The 22577-nt window shown below is 37.0% G+C and overlaps 1 protein-coding gene and 1 long non-coding RNA gene across 10 annotated transcripts in view; one reads left to right on the forward strand and one right to left on the reverse strand.

Moving 5' to 3' along the window:
* Positions 1–21935, reverse strand: part of LOC126919810 (rho guanine nucleotide exchange factor 17) — a 69763-nt gene extending 47828 nt beyond the window's left edge. For 8 of the 9 annotated variants that reach the window (XM_050729408.1, XM_050729413.1, XM_050729412.1 and 5 more), the window contains exons 1-5: positions 20980–21935; positions 8287–8467; positions 3544–4191; positions 2058–2294; positions 847–1345 (exon numbers count right to left, since the gene is read on the reverse strand). In XM_050729408.1, the coding sequence (XP_050585365.1) occupies positions 847–1345; positions 2058–2294; positions 3544–4191; positions 8287–8448 (1546 nt within the window). In that variant the 5' untranslated portion in view covers positions 8449–8467; positions 20980–21935. Of the gene's footprint in view, positions 1–846; positions 1346–2057; positions 2295–3543; positions 4192–8286; positions 8468–16618; positions 16770–20979 lie in introns of those variants that run through there. The other variant, XM_050729406.1, reaches the window with a different exon arrangement.
* Positions 17117–22145, forward strand: LOC126919819 (uncharacterized). The gene is made up of 2 exons (XR_007711774.1): positions 17117–17306; positions 21929–22145. It is a non-coding gene; the product is annotated as an uncharacterized LOC126919819 (long non-coding RNA).
* The last annotated feature ends 432 nt before the right edge of the window (positions 22146–22577 follow it).

Consider the following 22577-nt stretch of genomic DNA (forward strand, 5'->3'; position numbering starts at 1 on the left):
TCATAAAGAAACTTAATTTCTTATAATACACGGAATTATCATGGAATATATTGTTCCATAATTCTAGTGATTTTATTAACATTTTTATACGCTATTATTACATACGCCACTATTGATCCGTCCCCTCTTTACAAGTATTTCAACTAGAAACGTAATTTCTCATAAAAATGGATATTATTCGCTAACTCCTTTCAATCGGAAAAACACTCGTCGACAAATTCCCATATTGTTTCATCGGACAGACGGAAATAAAATGTTTTTCTTTGAACCTACTAGAGTAATAACGCACGAGTAAAGAAGTAAAGCAGAACCTTTTATGGAGAGTGGCTAGTAGAACCAGTTCCGAGCAGGTGAAGACCCGAAAAGATAAACACGGAAACAAAGTACAATGAATGCTTTGGAGTAACTGTTCTTACGGTTGCTTCTGCTCCCACTGCTACGCCCATTCAAATGCTTCTACCGCTTAGTGTATGATCATTTATACCTATGGATATCATACCTGTGAACAAAATCTACAAACCTATCGCGATTATAAGCTAATGATCGCTTCGACTTGAGCTTCCTCATTGTAGTTTCTTTAGTAGAATTAAAAATGACTAATACGAAGATAAATTAGTGTCAGTATTTAAGAGTATAATGACTCATTCAAGTAATTTTTACGAATATATTATTTGCTTTGTACTTCTAAAAATTTCATTCTCTCTGTAATGAGACACGAAGTTCGTTATTATATTGGTAAAATTTGAAACGCATCTGAAATTTATGTTCAGGCAATATCGAGAGGTTCATATATTAGATACAACCTAACAGTGTCCAATTAAAACAGGATTATTAAGAATCAATTACCTTGATTGAAGTCCACCTGGCCGAAAGAAGCACTCCTAAACGGCGCACCAGTTCTGTGAAACGTAAGAAGAGGCCCTCTGGGCTCTAATCTTGTGATCGCATCCCTGGCTTCGCCTTCGTTGCCTGCCGCGGATGAGGCGTTCAGATCGTCGCACAAATCGTCCACACATGTACCACTATCCACCACCGAATCACTGTACTGTCTCAGGTGTTTTGCCCCGTCCGCACTGGCATTCAGATCGTTTTTGATGTCACTTACGTCACCACTGTTCCTATCATGTTGCCTGACCGACCGCGAGGTTCTCCTCGAGTCGCTACATAGCTTCCTGCACGCGTCATTACTCGACTCACTGAAACACTCGTCACCGACACTGTCACTCCGGTTGATCGTTTTTAGCTGGTGCTGCTGATTTCCCGATCCATGACTCGTACCCTCACTGTACGTGTAGCTTCGACAAGAAGGTCGACCATCGCAGCGACCACATCCTTGATTTATTGTCTGGGGGAAAAAATTGGTTGTTCGTTGAAATGATAGGATTTTTATTCATGAAGTTATATATTGCATCTATTGAGTATTTTCAAATATATTGTTAGCCGCATCGTCGTGGTGAGTGAGACTTTGATATTGTGAACTTCTTAGGTTGAGTATTTGCTAAACAGTACTTTTATACAATAACAATGAATACTATTATAGTATGATAAACAGTAATATTATATAATATGAGAATATGAAAATTTTGAAATTCAAGAATTGTCTTAGATTGTAGATCTTGCAGTAATGTAAGACTACTCATTTTTTATGAAGCTAGTGGCACGGAAATTAATATAATATTTTAATTACGCGATTAACAAGAATCTTTTAAACCTTTTGAATATGAAATTCCATTACAATATTTCTAATTAAATCTCCGAACTGATAGCTTATAATACTTCATATCTTAAATTTTGAGCGGAAAAAGAAATGCTGAAAAAGATCTAAAAACTCAAAGGAAAACATTTATCATCAAATACCATATTTATTTTATAAATTTCGGTGAACTCATTTCATATACGAGTGAATATAAATTATTATTTAAAAAACAGGAAACAGAAGCAGATTTTCAGTCTCTCTTTCCTGCGGAAAGATAAAAAGTTGCTTTTCCTGTGGAAAAAGTAAAAAGTTGCTAGAAGTGACAAAACGATTTATTAATTAGAAAACGAATTCCACTTACCTGAGGATAGTTCTGCGAGGGTGGTTGATACCCACTGGGGGGTGGAGAGGATGCTTGAGCCCGCGAAGGTCTCCTGGGTGGTGGTACCGGGGCTGGTCCCTTGAGTTTCTCGGTGAGCTCTCGAAGGCGCTCGGCCTTTTCGCTCCGGGGGCCGGAAGAGGACTTCTTGCTACTTCCTCCTCCGCCCCCGCTCCACCGGAACCTATGCAATCGGTCCACCGCTATCACTGCTGGTTCCTGAACAGAACAGATTATGTTTTTATCACCACAATATTACCAAACCAAACTTTCATCCTATAAATTGTAAAAAAATTCAGAGTTACTTAATATCTTCATTTCATTTTTTACCTAATAAGTTTTTAAGCTAGTGCTCAAAAGTGTTTTTAAATAGTAATTAAAGTTGAAGTGCCTAGTTGTATTAAAAATAACTGCGGAAAGTTTGTCTGTGAAATTAAAATTTTAGCTTTGACCATAATGTTTTCTTAGGTTTTTCGATTCTGTTCTTTCTTATAAGTTTTTTAAGATCGTGCACTCGCGACCAAACCAATTTTTGGATCGACCATGCTGCGCAGCGTGCGCTGCCTCGTGCTTGCCGCGAGGGAAAAGACAGATGACGACCAAAATAGAATATCGTTCTTCGACTAGACACCTACGTATCGTACACATACGACTTTTCGATTCTCTAGGCCTGTCACTTCCCCGGCGATCAATTCTTATTTTCTTTGTTTTATCATCTCTCATTGGAATTTGACCAAGCCAAATTAACAAGTTGAACCAAGTTAACAGGTGAACTAAAATTCAATAAAGGCAAACTCGTTCCTTGTCAGTTGAAAATTAATCTGGCTTAGCCAAGAATTGCAAAATCCACGAATTGTCAAATACATTATTCTCGATCCGTTACTGTTTTCCTTTCTTGACAGTTTCAAAAAGAAGAGCAAAAGAAATACTGGTGTTCAACGAGACGGATATAGATAAAAGAGAAATGGAAGGAAATAAATAATAATCAATCCTCGCCGACCCCCATCTTCAGCCATTAAAAATACTACACCTCTACCACTTGTAAGCCACCTCTCGAGCTTTGACACAAAGCGTTCTCTCAGGTCGAAGACACGTCGTCCCAAATTCCTACGAACCAGCTCACTCTTACGAAATCACAACAGTTTTTCTACAGCCTCTGAAGCGTTCCTCCGATCAACGTATTCCCAAAAATATCCTCCAGAACGCGACTGAAAGCTCTCATCACAAAACTCCAATCTACTCAAACTATATAAACCTATTGTATGTTCATACATCCTATCGATAATTCATAATCCACGATCCACTTCGCATTTACACACGATCAAATCAATGTATAAAGGATCAAACCAAATCAAACCAGACCAAACCTAACCAGAAAGATAACCCAAATTGAACCGAAAGGAATAGAAGCAGCGTTAATCATCGCAAGCAAATCTTCCTCGAATGTCTTGAACGTTCGAAGAAATACCTGCAGCTTCAGCGTCTGATGCTTGGTCCACTGTGCTAGCTGGCGCGGCACCGAGACGGACTGCAACGTCGGAACGGCGGTGGATGTGTTGAACGATGTCGAAGTGGATGGCGACGAAGACGACGGTACCGCCGCTGTTAGAGCCGCGGACGATTGTGCTTGATGGTGCTGGCCAGTGCTGTTCCCCACCGACGTTTGCAGCATCCCTCGGTTATTATTAGAGTTCACCAACGGTTGCGCCGACGTCGTTGGCGTCGTCAGCGTCGCCGGCTGTTCCACGCCGGCAACGCGGCTGTTCGAAAACGTGGGAGGCCCAGGAAAAGGAGCCTGTCCACTACCAATTCCTCCACCACCACCTCCAGCTCCACCTACACCGCTTCCACCGCTTGTTCCGCACGTCGACGTTGAGGACGACAACGGGTATGTCGACGACGTAGCGACGTTCGTTGCCGACGGCGGGATCCTTGGCAACGGCAAACGAGAACGTGGACCGATGCAACAACAGTCGGCGAGGCTCGTGCTCAGATCGAGCGCCGCGTTTTCCGGACTCTTCTCCGTCAGTTTTTCGCGAGAATCGCTCTCCCGAGAACTTCTCTTTCGTCGTCTTTCCTGTGATTCTTCCCGCGAGTTCGATGGCGGCAAGCTTTCCTGAAAAATTTTTTTTATTTATTTATTTTTTATTTGTTTGTTTGTTTGTTGATTTATTTGTTTATTTAAGTGATTTATTTGAATTGCTTTGAACGTTTAAGTCTAGAGGAAAGTTGTGCCGAGAGAATTGTGATTTTTATTATTTTTAGTATTTGGTATTTTTTGAATATCAATTGCCTTGAAATTAATTTGTGTGAAATAATATTAGTTGAGAGCTTATGATCAGTAGATATTTTATAAAATTCTTTTTGTTACGTTATTCTTTCGGAATACATTAGAGTGAATTTAAAAGAAACATTTAATTATACTTATGTAATAAAGCAGAAGGTTAATAAAAAGTTGAATTGATCGATTTTTGTCTTCTAAGGGACTCAAATGTCAAGAGAATTATTGAAAATCTAATCTTTTATTCTTGGTTACTTCATATCAAGCAAACTTATTGAAACAATGGCACTTACAGAAACTATATTTCACATTTGATTAATTGAAATCTTAAAGGGTACTAAATTGTACACTTGATAACTCCAAGTTAAAACGACTACTAGTAGGCTAGTTTGATCAAGAACATATGTAAACTCCGAAAATAAACTCCAGAAAACTGCTGAATCTTTACATTGTCATGTTACATGTTCTACGATCAGCAAGAAACCAACCACGCACAGTTGCATTATCACGGCATATAAAATTTCGTTTACAATTAAATACTTGACATTTTTCTTCCGCATCTCCCGCGATATTAGAAACAAAATAAAACTCATTATAGCACTTATAATTATTTGAACCGTTCCTTATATATTGTTAAATAAATCATATTTCAACATAGAAGTAAAAGGAATTAGCCTTTAGGTATGGAGGTATTCAAACAAAGACCTCACGAATATTTTATTCCTAATTTGTAGCTCGCTATGAAAAAAGGCGGCCTCTCATGCATGTAGATCAGACCACGTACTTATAGTCCTTTGTGTAATATAGCACGAAAGCAGCGGAACAAATGGGACCGTTAAAGCCTATGAAGTGGCTTCGTACATAAAGAGACTCAAAGACTGCTTCTTGTGATACCGTGTAAAACGAAACATAGGAAGTAGAACCTGCTTGTACAAGGTAATTTCACCTTGTCCTTGCCTACGAGGGAACACCTAATTTAAATATTGTTTCTATTGATCATTCATTTTCACCTACGTATTCGCAATTGTACATTGTGGCTAAAACTAGAAGAAAAGGATTAAAAAGATCTAACGTATAAATTCATATTTAGCTTTAATTATAACTATTCTATAATATTATAATATTATATAATATATATTATAACTATACGAAATTAATTTCTTGGAAGTTAAGAATTAAGTAAATTATCTCATTTTTCTCTGTCCTTGACTGCAAAGAATGAAAATCTTCTTTCATTGAAATATTTTAGCATCTTGAGATGTTACTGAGAATCCGTAATGATTATTCGCGTCGTTTTATGATTATCGATGGGTTCGATTGATACGTGTATAAGGACGACTGTGGTAAAGAGGATAACAGAGGAGACAATGGCATCGAGGCAAGGTGACGTTGTTTCTTCCCACGAACGAGCCGGAGATAAACTCCTCTGAAATAGATCTCTGACTCTTGTATGCAACACGGTGTACGGGGAATATGCTGGAAAGTAGAACCATCTAATCTCCTTTCTGGAAATTCTCCTGAGATAGTGAGATACGTTTCGAAATGTCTGCTTCGATCTTTATTCTGACGTTTTACGTTGCGCGGCTGAGAACGAGATACCACGAGGAAATGCTAAAAAGAAAAAGATAAAGAAATACCTATGCTTCGTGTTGCAATAACACTATAAGAGACCTATATTTACACAGTAATCGTGTATTCGAATAGAGAAGATTATTTGAATATATCGAGTAGCTTAAAGAAATCTTTTCTACTTGAATAAGCTGATCTTTCGGGGATTCGATATATTTATTTAGGTTAAGTACGAATTTAAATTCAAGTGTTTCAGGTACTTGAAGAATTTAATTTTGCTTAAGTTACCTGAGACGTCTAATGAAACGAGTTTATCTCGAGTTCCTGGTATTTAAAATTCGTTGAATGATGATATAATGTTACTAAAGTTTACGATTTACTATGCGATTCAAAGGATTATATTCTGATACTAATAGGGATATGTAGGTATTTATTGTGTAATATTATAGTATATCTATTTTAAAATATATATATGTACTTATTGTAGTCAGTAGAAATATATGTGGTATTTATTTAATACACGTAGTTTTTGAAATAAGCTAAATGAATAAACCAAATAATTTTGAAATTTGAAATTACAAAGTAAATGTACTATGATTAAATATTACATTATTTACAGATTGTAAATATATACATAACATATACATGTTTCTTTATATAAAATTACTGTAACTTGTTGCATCAACATTTAATTCAATAACACTATCATAAATATATATAGAATAATAATCTTTCGAGCACCATGGTGTCCAAATATTAATGTATAAAAAATTTATAAAAATTTAATTTATAAAAATTCAGACTAAGGAAAAAAACAAATCTTGAAAGGCCACCATGTGGAAAGACTAAATAGGGTTGAGATTGAGAAAGGCGTTCACGAGGCGTCTAAAATCGGAACACGAGAGTCAGATCATCGGCTCCCGATCGGCCGACGCGACGTATTCATGGTGATTTGTTGGTGAAGATTCACAATTGAAGGACTTGGCAAAGTGTTCGCGGGCTCGGCCGCGGTACGTTTCGCACGAGATTTTCACGTCGCCGCTACGTGTGCGTATGATGTCAACGTGGATATTATTCCGACCGGACGAGGACGGGCATCGGTGAAAAATAGGAAGAGGAAGAAAGAAGGAATAAAAAGAGAGATGGCTCGAAATCGGTACGAGTCACTGACTGGCGGCATTCTATTTACGCGATCGACTCTATATTTAGAATTTCCGACATCTTCATTTTGCTCACCGCGAAAACGTCTCTTCTCTGTCGCGAATCCGTCGAAGGTCGTCACGACAGCCAACGGAGTTTGGATTCTTATTTGGCTGGACGCTGCGTCGGTCTCGCGGCTCTTCATTCCGCATAACCAATAAAATTTCGCTGGCAACACCACCGTGAAATTTCAAAAACTTCATACCCCCCCTTCCCCATTCCGACATCTCGTTGACGCACTTTAGTACAGTACACAACGACAGTACAGTCTTTTTGAACCGTATTTGGATACGAGGAATGCGACTCGTAATAAAGGAACTGTTGTACATAAGTACTCTTATAATGTAATATGCTCTTTTTAAATGTTGTCAATGGTAATAGACTTCGCGTCATACATTGTGTGAGAATGCATTTAGTTGCTTTGATAGAGATACAAAAAGTTATTGCGTAACTCTTTCTGTAATTATAATAGCACAAGGTTTGTCGTTGACGTGATTCTTTTTGTGTATACATTCTGTAGCTTGCTCTATTGGTAAAAAGAATAGTGTCAAATTGAAGAGTATAATAATAAGCAAGCGAATTATTACGGATTCAAACGAAAGATATCATTTAACCAATATTTTATATTTTCTGAAGTGATACCGACTGCTTTTTGTGTCCATCTAACAAAGAATAGCTTTCACGCGTTTAGATAAATAGAATTTTAAACGAATCCTCAACGACGAAAGAGTGTACAATAAAGAACATAAAAATTGCTATAATACAAAAACATAAAGAAACCTATATATAAATGTAGAGAAATTTTGAATAAGTTCCTTTCGACGAACGAGGAACATTTCAAACACATCAAGTTTTACTAGAACAGAACTATTTCATCATACAGGACGATTCACTCTCGTCCATAAGTATAATATGAGGACACTTATGAATACTTATTGGCAAGTTCATTAAAAACTTCGAGAATTGTTATTTCATTTGAAACTAAATTATGAAACATCCACGTATTCGATATTACAAGAATAATCTCGTCAATTTTATACAACAAAATTAATTTCATTCTTGTTTACGTGCGACTGTCGTATTTTTTGATCATTTTGTTCAATACTGACGTTCATATTATCGATGTATTTCTTGTTATCTGGCTCTATCCAAGTCTCTTACCTGAGAAAGTCTGAGACCGTATCTGGTACCACCTAAAACCACGTAACCACCGCCGACACTTCCCCCTGTCATGGCTCTTGCTGCACCCCCAAGCCATCCTCCGAAACCACTTCCTCCTGCCTTCTCCGGCCCGCCACCGCCGTCTCCACCGACGCGGGGCATTCTTCATCCTCCCTTCACCCTGCACAGAAATACAAGGCAAATTACGTTACATTCTTCGGTAAAAATCCATTAAACGTATTATGTATTTAATAGTCCCTTCTTCGTCTCTTCCGTTAACAACCAAGGTCTCCGTTATTTTAATAGTGAGTTTGTGCTGGCAATGATCTTATTATGGTGCTTTTCCATCGTGGTTTATGAACTCACCGGCCGCGTTATGACGTAAAGTAAACTTAAATTGTGTTTTGAGTAAATACGCCATCACGGTTTTACCGTCTGATTCGACAGGAAGCGAGCATAAATTTCGTGGCAACGCTTGACGTGCGATGTGTATTTTTCTTTCTCCTTTCCATTTTTATTTTTTTCTTTTTTTAACATTAGAATTATCTGGATTTGTAATTTTCCTGAAAATTTTATAGTTTTAAAACGGCGAGCTTTTGAGATTTGAATAATTTATCGTACAATATGCGAATAAAAAATTTCATTGCATATTTTTTCATATATCATTCACTTTGGTTTTCTTGCTATAAATATTGTACTTTAGTTGTCAGTATGTCATTAATGTATTTTTTAATATCTCTTCTGCGAATAATTAGTTTGCGAAAAAGGTTACAATAAAATAGGTAGTGAAATGTTATAAAAGCTTGATGTTCCTTTAAAAGTTTGATATTTCCTTAGTATAGAAAATGAACTAAAGGCACAAATAATTCTTTTAAAAGCACCATACAAAACTTATCCTTATCGTTATTATACCAAAAAGATTTATCGTGAGTTCTTTGACGGATTGAAATGTTTAATCAATTCAATTTAATAAAAAAAATGAACTATGCACTGATGATAAAAGTACGTAAATACTTACTCTCATATATTTTATGTCACATGACACAATTTTTCAAGATTTTCAAGAAATTATATATCTCAATGTAATGATAACTTCAGGATCTGTTTACTACAATTATCAATCTCACGAACCACTCTTCATCTTTAACCTTTTCAATGTACAGTACATAGACTATAGTTTGGTGAATATATGAAGTACTTCGGCAACTTATACTCTTCAGGCTCCACTATCATAAATTAACCATGATAGAACAGAACACGAGCAATGTCGATAATATCGTGACTTAACGTTCACTTTGTTCACAAATCAAACCTCGTAAACGTTTCTTTTCTCACAGATTACGTTGATTTACAGAACTATTCCGAAGCTTTCACGGCGCGCGTACGCAATACGTCTTCGAGTAACTTTAATGAAACTTTCTCGGGAATCGACGAGAATTTCATTCAGTAACGGCAACGCGTCGTAAATAAATAAAATCGTTCTCCACAGCTATCGGGGAATGCGCAAACGTTCGCAAGAATTCAAGAAGCGATTGTGGTGCGTGAGTGCGTGCGTGCGTGCGTGCGTAACATAGACGCGTGAGTTCGCATAATCATGGTAGTTCAATTAGATTTGTTTCTGTTATGAAAAATTTATAGAAACCGTTCAGACTGATGAAATAGCAGTTTTTAGATATACATTTTCTTCTAATTTATTTCGCATCAATTGTTTAACACGCAAAGACTTAATTTGATAATACACATACAATTTCTGATTCTTTAAGCAAAAATAAAATTTTGTGGCAGTACATATTATATCAAACTAAGTGATGTACATATGTAATATTTCATATACTCATGGATGATTAAATGTGGATTATTTATTTGTGATGTAATAAATGTGCAGCATCAATTGTACCAGTTTTCCTCATGATATTGATCATACCATTCATGTAAATAAAATTTTATAAGAATGTATTGGATATCTCTGAGTAGAAAATACAATTTTAGAAATATATGCTTTCTACGTTTATACTCATATGTCACGTATAATAATAATTTGCATAGTAAAGGTTATGTGTTGAATTAGGAATATAATTGCCCATTCATAAGAGAAGAATTTGTCGTATAAGGCCAAGAATTATATAGTTTATCTACGTTTCGCCATATTGTATATGATTACTGTCAATCGGAAATTGACGTCATCACACCGTTACATCCGATTTAGGTGTCACAGACGATTTCTGAACAGAAAAGGAAAGCATTTAAACTTTGCTAAATATGGAAGCGCCATTTAACTGTAAAAAGTCCAACAACGAAAGATATCTGTATTCTTTATTCTTCGTTTAACACTTTGTGATAGAAAACAAACCTTATAGATCTGTAGTAATAGTGATAGAAATTTGGCACAAATTTGCGCATCTATAACTACAAATGTGTGATCTCGCGTAAACTATCCACCATGAATTCATCGTTTTATTCAGTGAAGCAACCACTGTGATTTGAACGAATAAATCTAGAGACCGGAAATTGCTGTTGATAATCGCAGTGCGCTCGTCGATGAACGAGCAATCAACGAATAAATTGAAAATCCCAGATGCCTACTATTTCAAACGATTCGAGTGTTGCATTATTTACTTTAATGTCATTTGGATTCAAATTTATTCATGGAATTCGTGAACAATCGTGTACAAGAATCACGAACGAAAATAATAGTGCAAAAATTTCGTTTATCTCTATTACTAGAATTTTTGATGTGGAAAACACAATAATTAAGTTCAATTAACAGAACAATTAAAGTAATGTTATTCGATTCTTACAATCATCATGGATTTATTTCTACAATCATCATTTATTCCTAAAATGCTTACATCTTTAAATTTATGAAGTTATATCTATCCTTCTTTAAGTATTTTATATTAAAATACTTCTTCTTAGTCATGAAGTTATATAAAAGTCAAGAAACTAATAAAAATGAACTATCATATGTTTCTCTTGTAATCTTCGAATTATACCATATGTATTGACGACTACACTATCATTGCAAAGCTGGCTTTCATCTAAACAGTAACAGAGATTTTATGATTGCAAATATTGAGCATTTATAAATACCTGTGTATGTCTTTTCTATTTCCGAATGCTGAAGGCTAACTATATCGGAAATTGAAGTGGTTCGTACGTCTTCTCAGGTCTAAAGAAGCATTAAGAGTCCATCATCCATCTCCAAATAATAATAATAGGGATTATATAAATCATATACTGCTGAGTAAATCCTATACTGTTAAGAAGATCGAGTTTATTTACGTACAATGTTTTATGAAAGTATTCGAACACGTAGAAAAGTTTTATGAATATATTATATGAATTGTATAAAATATATAAAACATTTTTTTATATTTCATTAACACTTTAATGACATATGACTCGTGATTATATTGGTCTTGGAACCATTCCGAAAATGTATATAGAAGTTATATACATTTTTATATTCATCTTTAATTTTATCAGTACGTATAATAATGACAGTTGTGCCTCTTTACAATTCTAATGAAATTTCGGAAAGTTTCGTATAACACACATAATATATTCATAAAGAAATGTCTATATAAGCATTCGTATATCTACTTTTGTAAGCTATTGTATAAAGCAACGAGAGACATTGTTTCTCAAAAGTTGAATTACGAGCTTTTATTATCGCGAAAGGCAACGGTGATCGCGTCGTTCCGCTGGCTTTATTCTATCACGCAGATCGCGTGTTTCGTTGAACGCAGCTGGTTGGATTTATGAGACGATAAAAATCATTTTCTCTTGCATTATTTGTACTACAAAAATGGCCATTCTTTTTCGCGTATGCAAATTACCATCGAGGTTGGACGCGGCATTGCAGAATTTATGAACGGCCGTGGAACAGGTTGGGATTAACGAGAAATATTATTTCGATGCACCGTAAATCCTAGCCAGCCTATTCGATTTTCATCTAATGTGTTTTCTGTCAGATAGCAGTGATCGAGTGACATTCAATTCCCGGAGTGAGTTATTTCGCCGAACCACGAGCCACCACTGTTCCCGATAACGGATGTTGAACTCGATTCGACCGAATCCCGATAAAGTTCATGATCAATGATATGCATTATTGTTAGGCGAAAGTCGATTCACCAGATCGAAAGAGTCAATTTTCGCCCAAAATGAGTCAATTTTCTAGCGAATGGTGCCAGGAATATTCCAATCTCCCAATGTTTCGATTACTAACATTGTTCAAATCATTTTGTATAGAAAGAATATTTCAATTGGATTCTTATTCAATTATGTTTGTATATTTGCTAAAAGATGTATCTTTTTTCGAAGCATTTCTTTAAAAATATGCTCTTATTTGAGTCTCTTAGAAGCCAAACTAATCAACTCCACTTTTTGTACGTTTCCCAACTTCGTTTTATGGATACGTAATTAATATTGAACTTGTTGAATAAACAAATTGTTAATTTCCAAAAGTTCATTTATTACAAGCAAGTAACATAAATAAAGGTCATCTCTCCAAGGAAATTCTCTAAAAATTGTAATATTCAACACTTTTCTTTACTTTCCAATTTATGAAGTTAACCAATATAATTTCTGAATTAGTTCAAATCTATTTAAATATATTGTTTCTTTTCAGCGAACTTCTGAGGCGATAAATATTAGACTTTGCAATTAGGTTCGAACCAACTTACAGTATAATTGATCCCATCACTAACGGCATCACTCAACAACGATGATCTAAATTAATCTCCGCTAATAAATCGAGCTGACAAGGTACAAAAAAAAAAAAAAAAAAAAATGAAAACAAAAGGAAAGAGACGAATGATATTCACCCGACTGGAAGCTTTCGCAAGAATCCTAACGTGGAAAATGCAAATTTCATTACTAGCCTCTGATTACGAAGCCGCGAACGAACTGATGCATTCCTCTCAAGAAAATGGTCGATTGGTCCACGGAAAGCGGCTCTTTTACACAGCCCCGAGTCCAATTGGCCGGAACGAATTGAACTTGTGCCAGGGTCGCGTTGAGGTGAATAAAAAGAAGACGAGGAAACCAAAGACGCCTGGTGCGCGGCAGAATACCCGAGGGCGTTTTCTTTCACTTTCTTTTCGTTCCTCGAACCCACAGCACCCGCAATATTCTCGAATTCCGCGACGCTCACGCGCTCCCACCTTATTCCAAGTTTTCATCTTGGTTTATGTCAGCACGTGGCATTGGTATCGCGGCAGCCGCGTATTAATTAAATTCGGAACGCGACATCGCGGCGTAGTATTTCGAATATCTTGTACACCAGTGTCTTGAGCCGGGAACTCATGGCTTTCCTTCTAATTCACAAATCCGTTCCACCTACGTACCTCACTTCACTGTCGTAATACAATAAAGTTTCCCCTATCGGAACTATATAACAGGAAGACGAAAATGTTCAGATAATAGAACACCCACCTTCTTGATATTACATTTCATTTATTCATGTAAAGAACAAGAAACTTGCCCGCTTTTTTTATTATCTAGAGATATCATATTTTTTAGCCGTTGAACTACATAAATTTTCGTGATGAGAAGATACATTCTCATTATTTTCACTTAGGTCCCGTTCAGAGAGCGACTTTTTGACGCTGCGTTCACGCTGCGTCATATATCTGTCATTGTCGGTTCTAACTGGGGAAACAAAGAAAGACATATGACACAGGGATAACGCAGAGTCAAAAACTCGCTCGTTTACACCAGCCCTTAATGTTTATGTTCTAATACACGTAGTAATACATATAATAATACTATTTGTAACAGAAAAAAGTACTTGTTTCTTCAGTACAGTGTTCACACATTAGGGTATTTGACAATGGAGGATGATAGAAGTAAAGAGCTAGTAAAATTAAGCCCTCAATATTATACTTTACTTTAATATCTACTTAAATTGTATATCATATAAAATAAATTATAAATTACCGATAAGACGACATTCTTCTTTTTCCTATCTAACATCCTGTCAATAAAATACATTAATAATCCCTAATAGACCTGTTTTCCGGAAGCATGATTCCATAAAAATACTATAAAGCGATATTATAGGATAATCTGGACAACGTCCTCATAAAATAAATATCGTAAAACTATTTGACTAAATGGTTGAAAAATACGTGAAATAGATTCGATATCGAGTAAAGCATCTCGCACGCAGGTGGCACTCTTAGTACAGTCATTTATTGGCACCTTGCCCGCCATGATTTTCGTCCGGAATCCAAACGCCGGATTTGGATGATTCAACCGATCGAAGGAAGAGAGTGGTTTCACGTACAGCAAAGTGCCATGGCACGCGGAAAATATACGAAGAATTCGAAATACAACGAACGTGACGTAAATATCGATGAGGGTGCAAACTCGTATTTTGTCGCGTTGGTCACAAAGAACATTCACTGTGAAAAAAGAAATGCAACGCAATGCGGCGTCAGAATTCCGAGTATAATAAGCAAAAATCCGTACAGGGTCAAACACACGGGAGAAAGAACACTGTCGACGGCCAGCTTTTCTACGAACACTATCGTTAATCGAGCTCTTCTCGACGAAGACGAAGCTTCTATTTTCATTCGTCAGATTTCATAAGAAAAAAAAAAGGAATCGCCACGTCGTCTTCGTCGAAGCGGAGATACTTTCGTGGCTAATTTTAATCCACGATCTTTTGGAGAAGACCAAAAGTCTTTCTTGGCACATGAAGCTACGATACGAATAAGGAAAGCGTTGAAGAAAAAGAGGCAACCGCATTCCGTTCCGGCGATGTTATTTGCACGAGAGACGCAACGCGTCTCGGTGCAAACAACCGATAAACATGCACGTTGCTTTGTCATCGCAATGTGGCAGAAAGCGTCGTTGGGTTTATTTGCGAAACGATAAGCTGCTGCAACTCGCTGAGATGCACCCGTCGCTTTATCACGATATTTTTTTTTATTTTTGTTCTTTACTTAAAATCGCACGAAAGAACATAAATCCCAAACCTTCTTACATGAAAGAAACAAAAATTAATTCATCGAATATAATAAACAATAAGAAGATGTGTACGTGACCCATTGTAGGAATATATACGCTCGATTAAATGAATATTGTACTATAATAATTGTCTGTTACGGTTTTCCAGATGGGACTTTTCAGAGAAACGATCAAACGATTTTGTATTGCTCTATCGAAGAACGCAAACCCTTTTGTACTCTCTTTCTCTTTCTGTTGAGACTCTCTTTTCGGGGAAACGTTGCTAAAGATAGAATACACGTTTGAACCTCTTAACACGAGAACACGTTCATCGTTCGCCCCTATGCTCAGTCTCTATACGGCCCTAATTTGTCGCGACGATTCGAGAATCGGGCAGAGTCGCGTCAATCACTTTTAATTGTCTTGAACATCTGCGCGATCGCACGACTGCACACGTAGCCAGGCAATTGTACTCAATGATAAACAATGAATACACGCGAGATAAAGCATCTCGCGTGCCTTTCCCTCATTCGATCGATCGTTATCGCCAGTTTCTCTCAGAAACTCGTTCAATGCCGTTTATCGCCAATAAATTAAAAGCCCCCTAAGAAAATTCTTCCTCATGCCGCCTTTTTGTTCGTAAGTTGCTAACATCAGGGATGTTATCGTTTCCTTGATTATTTGAATAAGGAAGCATAACGCTTTTTTCTGTAGATAATAGAATCCTGTGTATATTTTAATTATGAGAGAAAAATATATAATGTGATTAATGCGATTTCATTTATTACCAATTGTAAATAAATATATATAAAACAGAGATGTAATAAGATATTTATAGTACAAAGAAGAAATCTTAAGAAAAGCCAGATATTATTTTACAATAATAAATCTTCAACTTTTTCCCCAAAAATTACTTAGATAATCACGATAAAACATAAGAGTAATCACGGTAAAGTAAAAATCATACAGCCTTCATTGACACAAGAAAGCATTCCAACAAAGCCAGAAGACCCTTTTAAAACAATGAACCTGCACACGCATCATTAAAAATACCAAACTGCTTCGAGAACCGCGTATAACACGCTTCGCACGAGTCTAACTCCCGTTCAGCAAACATCCTACATTTTAAGAATACACAGGCGGGCCTATATCTACATAATCATCTGCCAGATGCGCTAAACAGTTAAAGGGTTAAAGGCGCGCGCCGCAAATAGCAAGACCCACCTACATTCTCTTCGAATGAGAACAAAAACCTCTACACAATGCAAACAAAGAATCTGATCGAGAGATCACGGGGTCTATCATTAAAGCGCCATCGGGGCGATCACCCACGCATCGACGAGGCCACGAATCGTCGAAAGCGGACTGGTTCGCTTACCGATTAATCAAGACAGCCGCATGTCGTGGCGACGAGACGAAATAGGATGGGAGGAACGTCTCGCGACCAGTCAACAGAGGATCCCTGGTCTTGACGTAGATCTTGATATCGTACCGGTGACCTGGCGAAGTCCTCGAGATCTGTAGAACTCAAGGTCACGTCATCGAAGGCGTTTACGAGTCACAGAGGCACGACAAGCAGGGTTCGTTGGACACGGGCGTGGCGTTCGCCAAAAACCTCTATCGAACACTGGCCACCGAGACAACAAAAACGACGAAGAGAGACGAGAGCAATGTAGACGAGTAGAGAGGATCGAAGAAACGCGCCCGGTTCGCGGATCAGGAATATGATGCCACCTTGGTGAAAGCCTCCGCGAAGAAGAGGCTCCCTTACCGCACCGAGTGCCGCTCCCGCTAAGCGGAAGATTATCTAAATAGACTCCGTGCTACCAGGCAGAAGAGAGAGGGAGAACGGGACTGTGAGGAGAGAGGAAACCGAAACGAGGTGGTATTTATACGTCGTGTCTTTTGGAGAGCCAGTGAATCCGCGACCAGGAACATCCCTCCGCATACCTTCGTGGAGGGGACGCCGGATATTGTGGATCTTTCGTGTTTACTGGCCCTCCAAGAGCTTCGATCTTTTCATCTACTAGTCTGCTTGAAAGAGTGACTAAAGAATAAAGGATTTAGTGAGTGGTATTTGATTTTGCTCGATTCACGTCACTTTTGATCCAACTGTGTGTTTCTATTGATAAAGAATTTCTTAGTTTTCGAGCACGTATGAAAGAATCGTTATTTACATATACTGTATATGATGCGTTTCAATTTTATACTGAAATTCTTTTAAAATATTAAAATATCGTTTTGTTTGATGAAACAAAAGCAAGATTGAAACTTAAAGATTCGGAGACTGTAGCAGTATTAAAGATATACTATGTACTATGCTAAAGATATACTGCACGGTCAAAGATATACTATCACTATTTTCTGAGAATGTTGGAATGTCAGAATATTATACATCTTGTTTTGTAAAAACGTAGAAATTTCAAGATTATTGAGTGGTTGTTGTTGAATGATTGTTGAAGTTCTGTGAATGTTTCATCTTCTTTTACAGTAGTTGCCACAGGTTTCTTGCAAAGCTATTTATAATATTGCTCTTTATAAGCTACACTACATGCTCTACTTGTGGAACATGATTTTATTCTCAGAAACTCTTTGTCTCAATGATATAATGAAACACAAACACTTCTAGAAAATAATTGTAAGAAGCATTTTTGCGAAGAACTCAATACAAAAATTTCATAAAAATGTAAGAATTAACTCTTTTCATGAAGATGTACGAAATATTCCGCTTTAAATATTTCTACGTAACCAAAAGCTAATTAATACATAATCGTATCAAAGAACCTCATGGAATTATGTTATCTTATTTCGACATGCAACTGTATTCCCGCATCCTCCTAATAATTATCGTACCGTACGGAAACTTAAAATCGTAATATATGTATATAGTTCGTTCAAGATATAACGAAGCTGAACGAGTAATTAAAGGAAATTAGAATTATCGTCGGGTAAATAAATTTGATACCGCGTAACTAGTTAAGTACTCGTAATTGGTGGATTATCGAAGGTTATGTTTTTGAAAAAATAGAAGAGACAAAAATGATCACATAAGCTGAACTTGGTAAATTGATTCTTCACGCACGGTTAAGCAGGATATCATGATAATGATCAACGCATTAATTTGATATAATAGCGGATCATTATTATTATTTTCAGTACCATAATAAAATTATCAATTATCTACGAATATCGAAATTCGTAGAGGATACACTCCCCCTTCCTTATCTTTCCAACATTTTGCATATGTTAAATTGTAGAGAATATAAAATTGTAATAATTGATAATTATGAAACATAGTACCCATGCTAATATGAAAAATCTTGTACGAATATTTTCGCACCTGTCTTAATACAGCTGCCAAAATCGATTGCTTGGTCTGCCATATGGAATTCCTCGCTTGATGACGCAACAGTGAACGCAATCATCGAAAAATACGACTTGTGGCATTCGTTAAGCCAACAGCGAAAAATAATGTACATATAAGAGCAAAGGAATTTGATCTTATTTGCGCTTATACTGCACGGAAGTCGAAGCAAGTGCTACATGTGAGTTTCGACGAATTAAATCGTACAAATCGAAAAATAAGATAATTTTAGCATCGAGTAATTTAGCTTCGAAGAACTCCTATCGTATTAAAGGCTTCTATTAAAAGTCAATGCGAATATACTCTCCCCTCCTTAACGTTAAATATCATTTATGAAAAGATAAATTTAAAAAAATTTGTTAACTCTTACAGAATAATGAATTTGTATAACATATACATTGTCCAAACATTGCAACCAGTACATATTGCACCATAACTTTTACCTTGCCTCTTAACATCACTGTGCAAACATTAAGCTCAGATCAATTTGTCACTCTTTATTACATCCAAGTCAAATATTCATTTCATTTCATAATCAGTAACCTCAGCTCTATATAACAACACATCTGGAGGATAATCATTACATCGCGTGCGGCGATGCTTCTCTTTAATTACCATTGAAATTAAAATAATAGTAGGTGAAAAAAGACGAACATCAGAAACGATTCCCGTTCAACTCCCTCGTCCCCTCCGGTTTCTTTTATCGTTACGGGGATCAAGATTCGTCCTCGACTTTCGCGCGATTTATCGTCTCCAAGATGATCCTCTATGAAATGAGGAGAAAAAACGTGGCTGTTTCGGTTGGTCGTCTTGATGCAACGTAATGGGCCACGACGTTAGAGAGACACGAGAAACGAAGACTGCACACAGTACACACGCATCCTCCGTGCACAATACCTTCCGACTTCTTCTTTCCTCGCCCATCGAGAAACGACCGCGACGAGGAGTAAACTTAGGGCTTCCGGCATTGTCGAGATTACCAGCAAACTTCAACTTTCACCGATCAAGCAAAAATCGCGATTTTTCCCCGCTCGAACAACGGTTCGCAGAGCCGCGCAGGGCGATCGAACATTATATTCATAAATAGCGGCCCAACGTGCTCCATTGTAATACTTTCTCATGTGGTTATCGTAGCTGAGCTCCGTTCCACGAAAGGATACGCTCCATGATCCCGCTACACACCAGCAGGGGAGATTTTAACAGGTGGATATATTTTGCTTAGATGTTTCGATAGGTATGGAGAGATTGGATAATACACATTTTATTTTGTGTAGCGGAATTATCCGAAATACACAGTACGCTCCTGTTGAGAATCCATCGAGAAACGATCAAGCTCTTGATTAACGTTTGGCTTCGGGGGAAGATGTATCGCGATCGGATTGCACTTTACGGGAGTAACTCTAGCAGGTGATTTGTTTTAATTGAGATGTTTCTAAGAATAGAAAAGTAAGCGTTGTAGTTTTAACCGTGTCATGTGGGCGACATCAAATTGCCATTTTATATGTCATTTGTTAGGAAATCCTTACTGATCATTAAATATAAGTTACTTGGAAGATCTTGTACGGTTGAAGTAATATCATTAGCAAAGTTTTACAAGTCACAAATTGCAAGTTATCAATGCTGTGGTAGGAAGTTTGACAATAACATAAGCGAAGTTCTATAAGCGGATTTTGAAAGGTTCGAACTAGTTATTTATTCTCTTCGATGTATAATTTAAAAAATTGCAGCTATAAGGAGATTTCATTTTCTGACAATTTTAGTAAATAAAAAGTGCCATTTAAAAATCAATTTCCTTTTGGAACATATAAATTTACAGTCAAGTACTATTGCTACTAATTTCAATTTTTAACTTCTTCATGAAATATTAAACTTACAGATACCTCTTTTTTATTTCCAATAAATGATTATTGATTTTTTAACCTTATAAAAAGAACAAAGTTCTTCAATAATCTAAAAAATTAAGATAATAAACAGATAAGTTTAGGTAAAAACAACTAGAATAAGATTCTACACGCAATTAAAAATACGTATAAGAAAAGCTGTTTCCTTACTTCAATATTTACTTACAATTCTTCAATATTTTCTTTTAATATTCAAATTGTAGAGACTTTTTGTACAATAGAAATCTACAATATTAACATTTATCATATCGGTTAACAAATTATCGTGAAAGATGATATGCATTGCAAGGAGATTTTCCTCTTTAACCTGCCTTGACTTTGTTCTGAAATACTTTTCACGATATAAAAATACCAGCGAGTCTGACAAGTTATTAATACCAGTAATGTACACAAAAGTTCAAGATACCAGATAGAAATATTTATCTTTAATAATTCTCAATAAGGAATTTTGTGCGAAACAACATATATACTCACTCCTGCAAGGGTTCGAAAACGCTTCCTTGGATGCCATCCACGTAATTCTGCTCGAGAAAGTATTCCCGTTTGATCGCCACGCAGATATCCATAACAAGCACTTCCTCAAACCAGGTGATGTTTCGTGCACGAGAAATTATCATCAACGGCTTTCCACCAAACACAATTTCGATGCATTACACTTCAAGATGAAAATTTTCTTCGCTGTTAAACTCGTTGTTCCCAAACAATCGTTAAATCGACGTTGTTCGATCCCATACATTACTGGAGAGTAACGTAGCATAATAAATGTTCCACAAATCTCGATGTTCTACTTCTGTTTGGTCGTTCATTTCTGAGTTCGATCGAACCGGCTGTTTCTAAACCGATTTCAGCCTCGAATCGAACCGATCGAAAAGACTCAACCGGATCATGCACAGCTACGGTTGAAGAACATTTATCGAAAATCTTTTACACGGTCAAATTGGCCAAGACAGATTCGAGTATTCGCTTACGTTCGTGGGAGCCTTATCGTTGCGAGATAATATTATCATAATATTGTGTTTACGAGTTTGTTCGTTCCGCAGATTGCGAACGATATACAGATCTTCATATCGGCAAACGAAATGTCTCTGTCCTCGTTTCGGACCACTAGTTTCAGAGAGGTAATCTTAAAGTCAATGTGACTAGATTAGCAGATCACGAATCGGTTTTTTGCATAGAGATCGACATACACCACACACGCGCACACACGCACACGCACGCACGCACACTTGTATAGGTGTAAGTATCATACGTATAAATATCAACCTGAAGGCATTCTTCACGATTCTTCGAGCGCGCGAGATCGCTTTCCTCCGTTCTTAATTAATCACGAGTGCACTTGGAATTAAACGCACAGAATGCAACGACACACGGCTACTATCCGAAAGCACTTTCACTCAACCATTTTTTTCTTTTTTCTTTATAGTAAGAACCAATTTTTGGCTGCTCTGTTAATCGATCATACCGAATCGAGATTCGAAAACATCGACAGCCGTGAGATGGTCAACAAGCGACGACGCACACCAAAGTATGAATATCTTTTCTTTCTATTGTCTTCGTACTTCGTACTTTTATCTTATTCGGTCGTAAGTGCACACGTATCGCTTTTATCAGTTCATAAGAAAGGACACCGTGAACGCTTTGATTTGCTCGACGAACAGCTCGGCACCAATGGAAACATTAATCTCGTCCACTTACTCGACGCGGAATTGTATTCCGTAACAGTAGCATATTAAAGATGCTAATGCGAACCACTTAAACCAGTTTCGTCAAGAAAACCGACTATCTCTTTCGTACCAAGAGGACGATTAATCGATTAATTGCTCGCACACGAAAGCGCCGAACGGAATCTCGCGCCGATCGCCGAGAACGAAATGTCTGTTTTCCCCGTCACAAACGTCCGAGCTTTTCTTCTTCGAGAAGCTTTCAATTTCTAACGACCACTGTTTGATCTTCATCCTCTGAACCACTTAACCTCTCTCAGTTCCACCTTCCACGTTAACCAGACTTAAACTCGGCTCGTGCACACAAACGAGCCTCGAATACTGTGCGCTCAGCATCGGAGGGTCACGAAT

Source organism: Bombus affinis, chromosome 8 (assembly GCF_024516045.1).
Source record: "Bombus affinis isolate iyBomAffi1 chromosome 8, iyBomAffi1.2, whole genome shotgun sequence".
NCBI classification, from domain to species: domain Eukaryota; kingdom Metazoa; phylum Arthropoda; class Insecta; order Hymenoptera; family Apidae; genus Bombus; species Bombus affinis.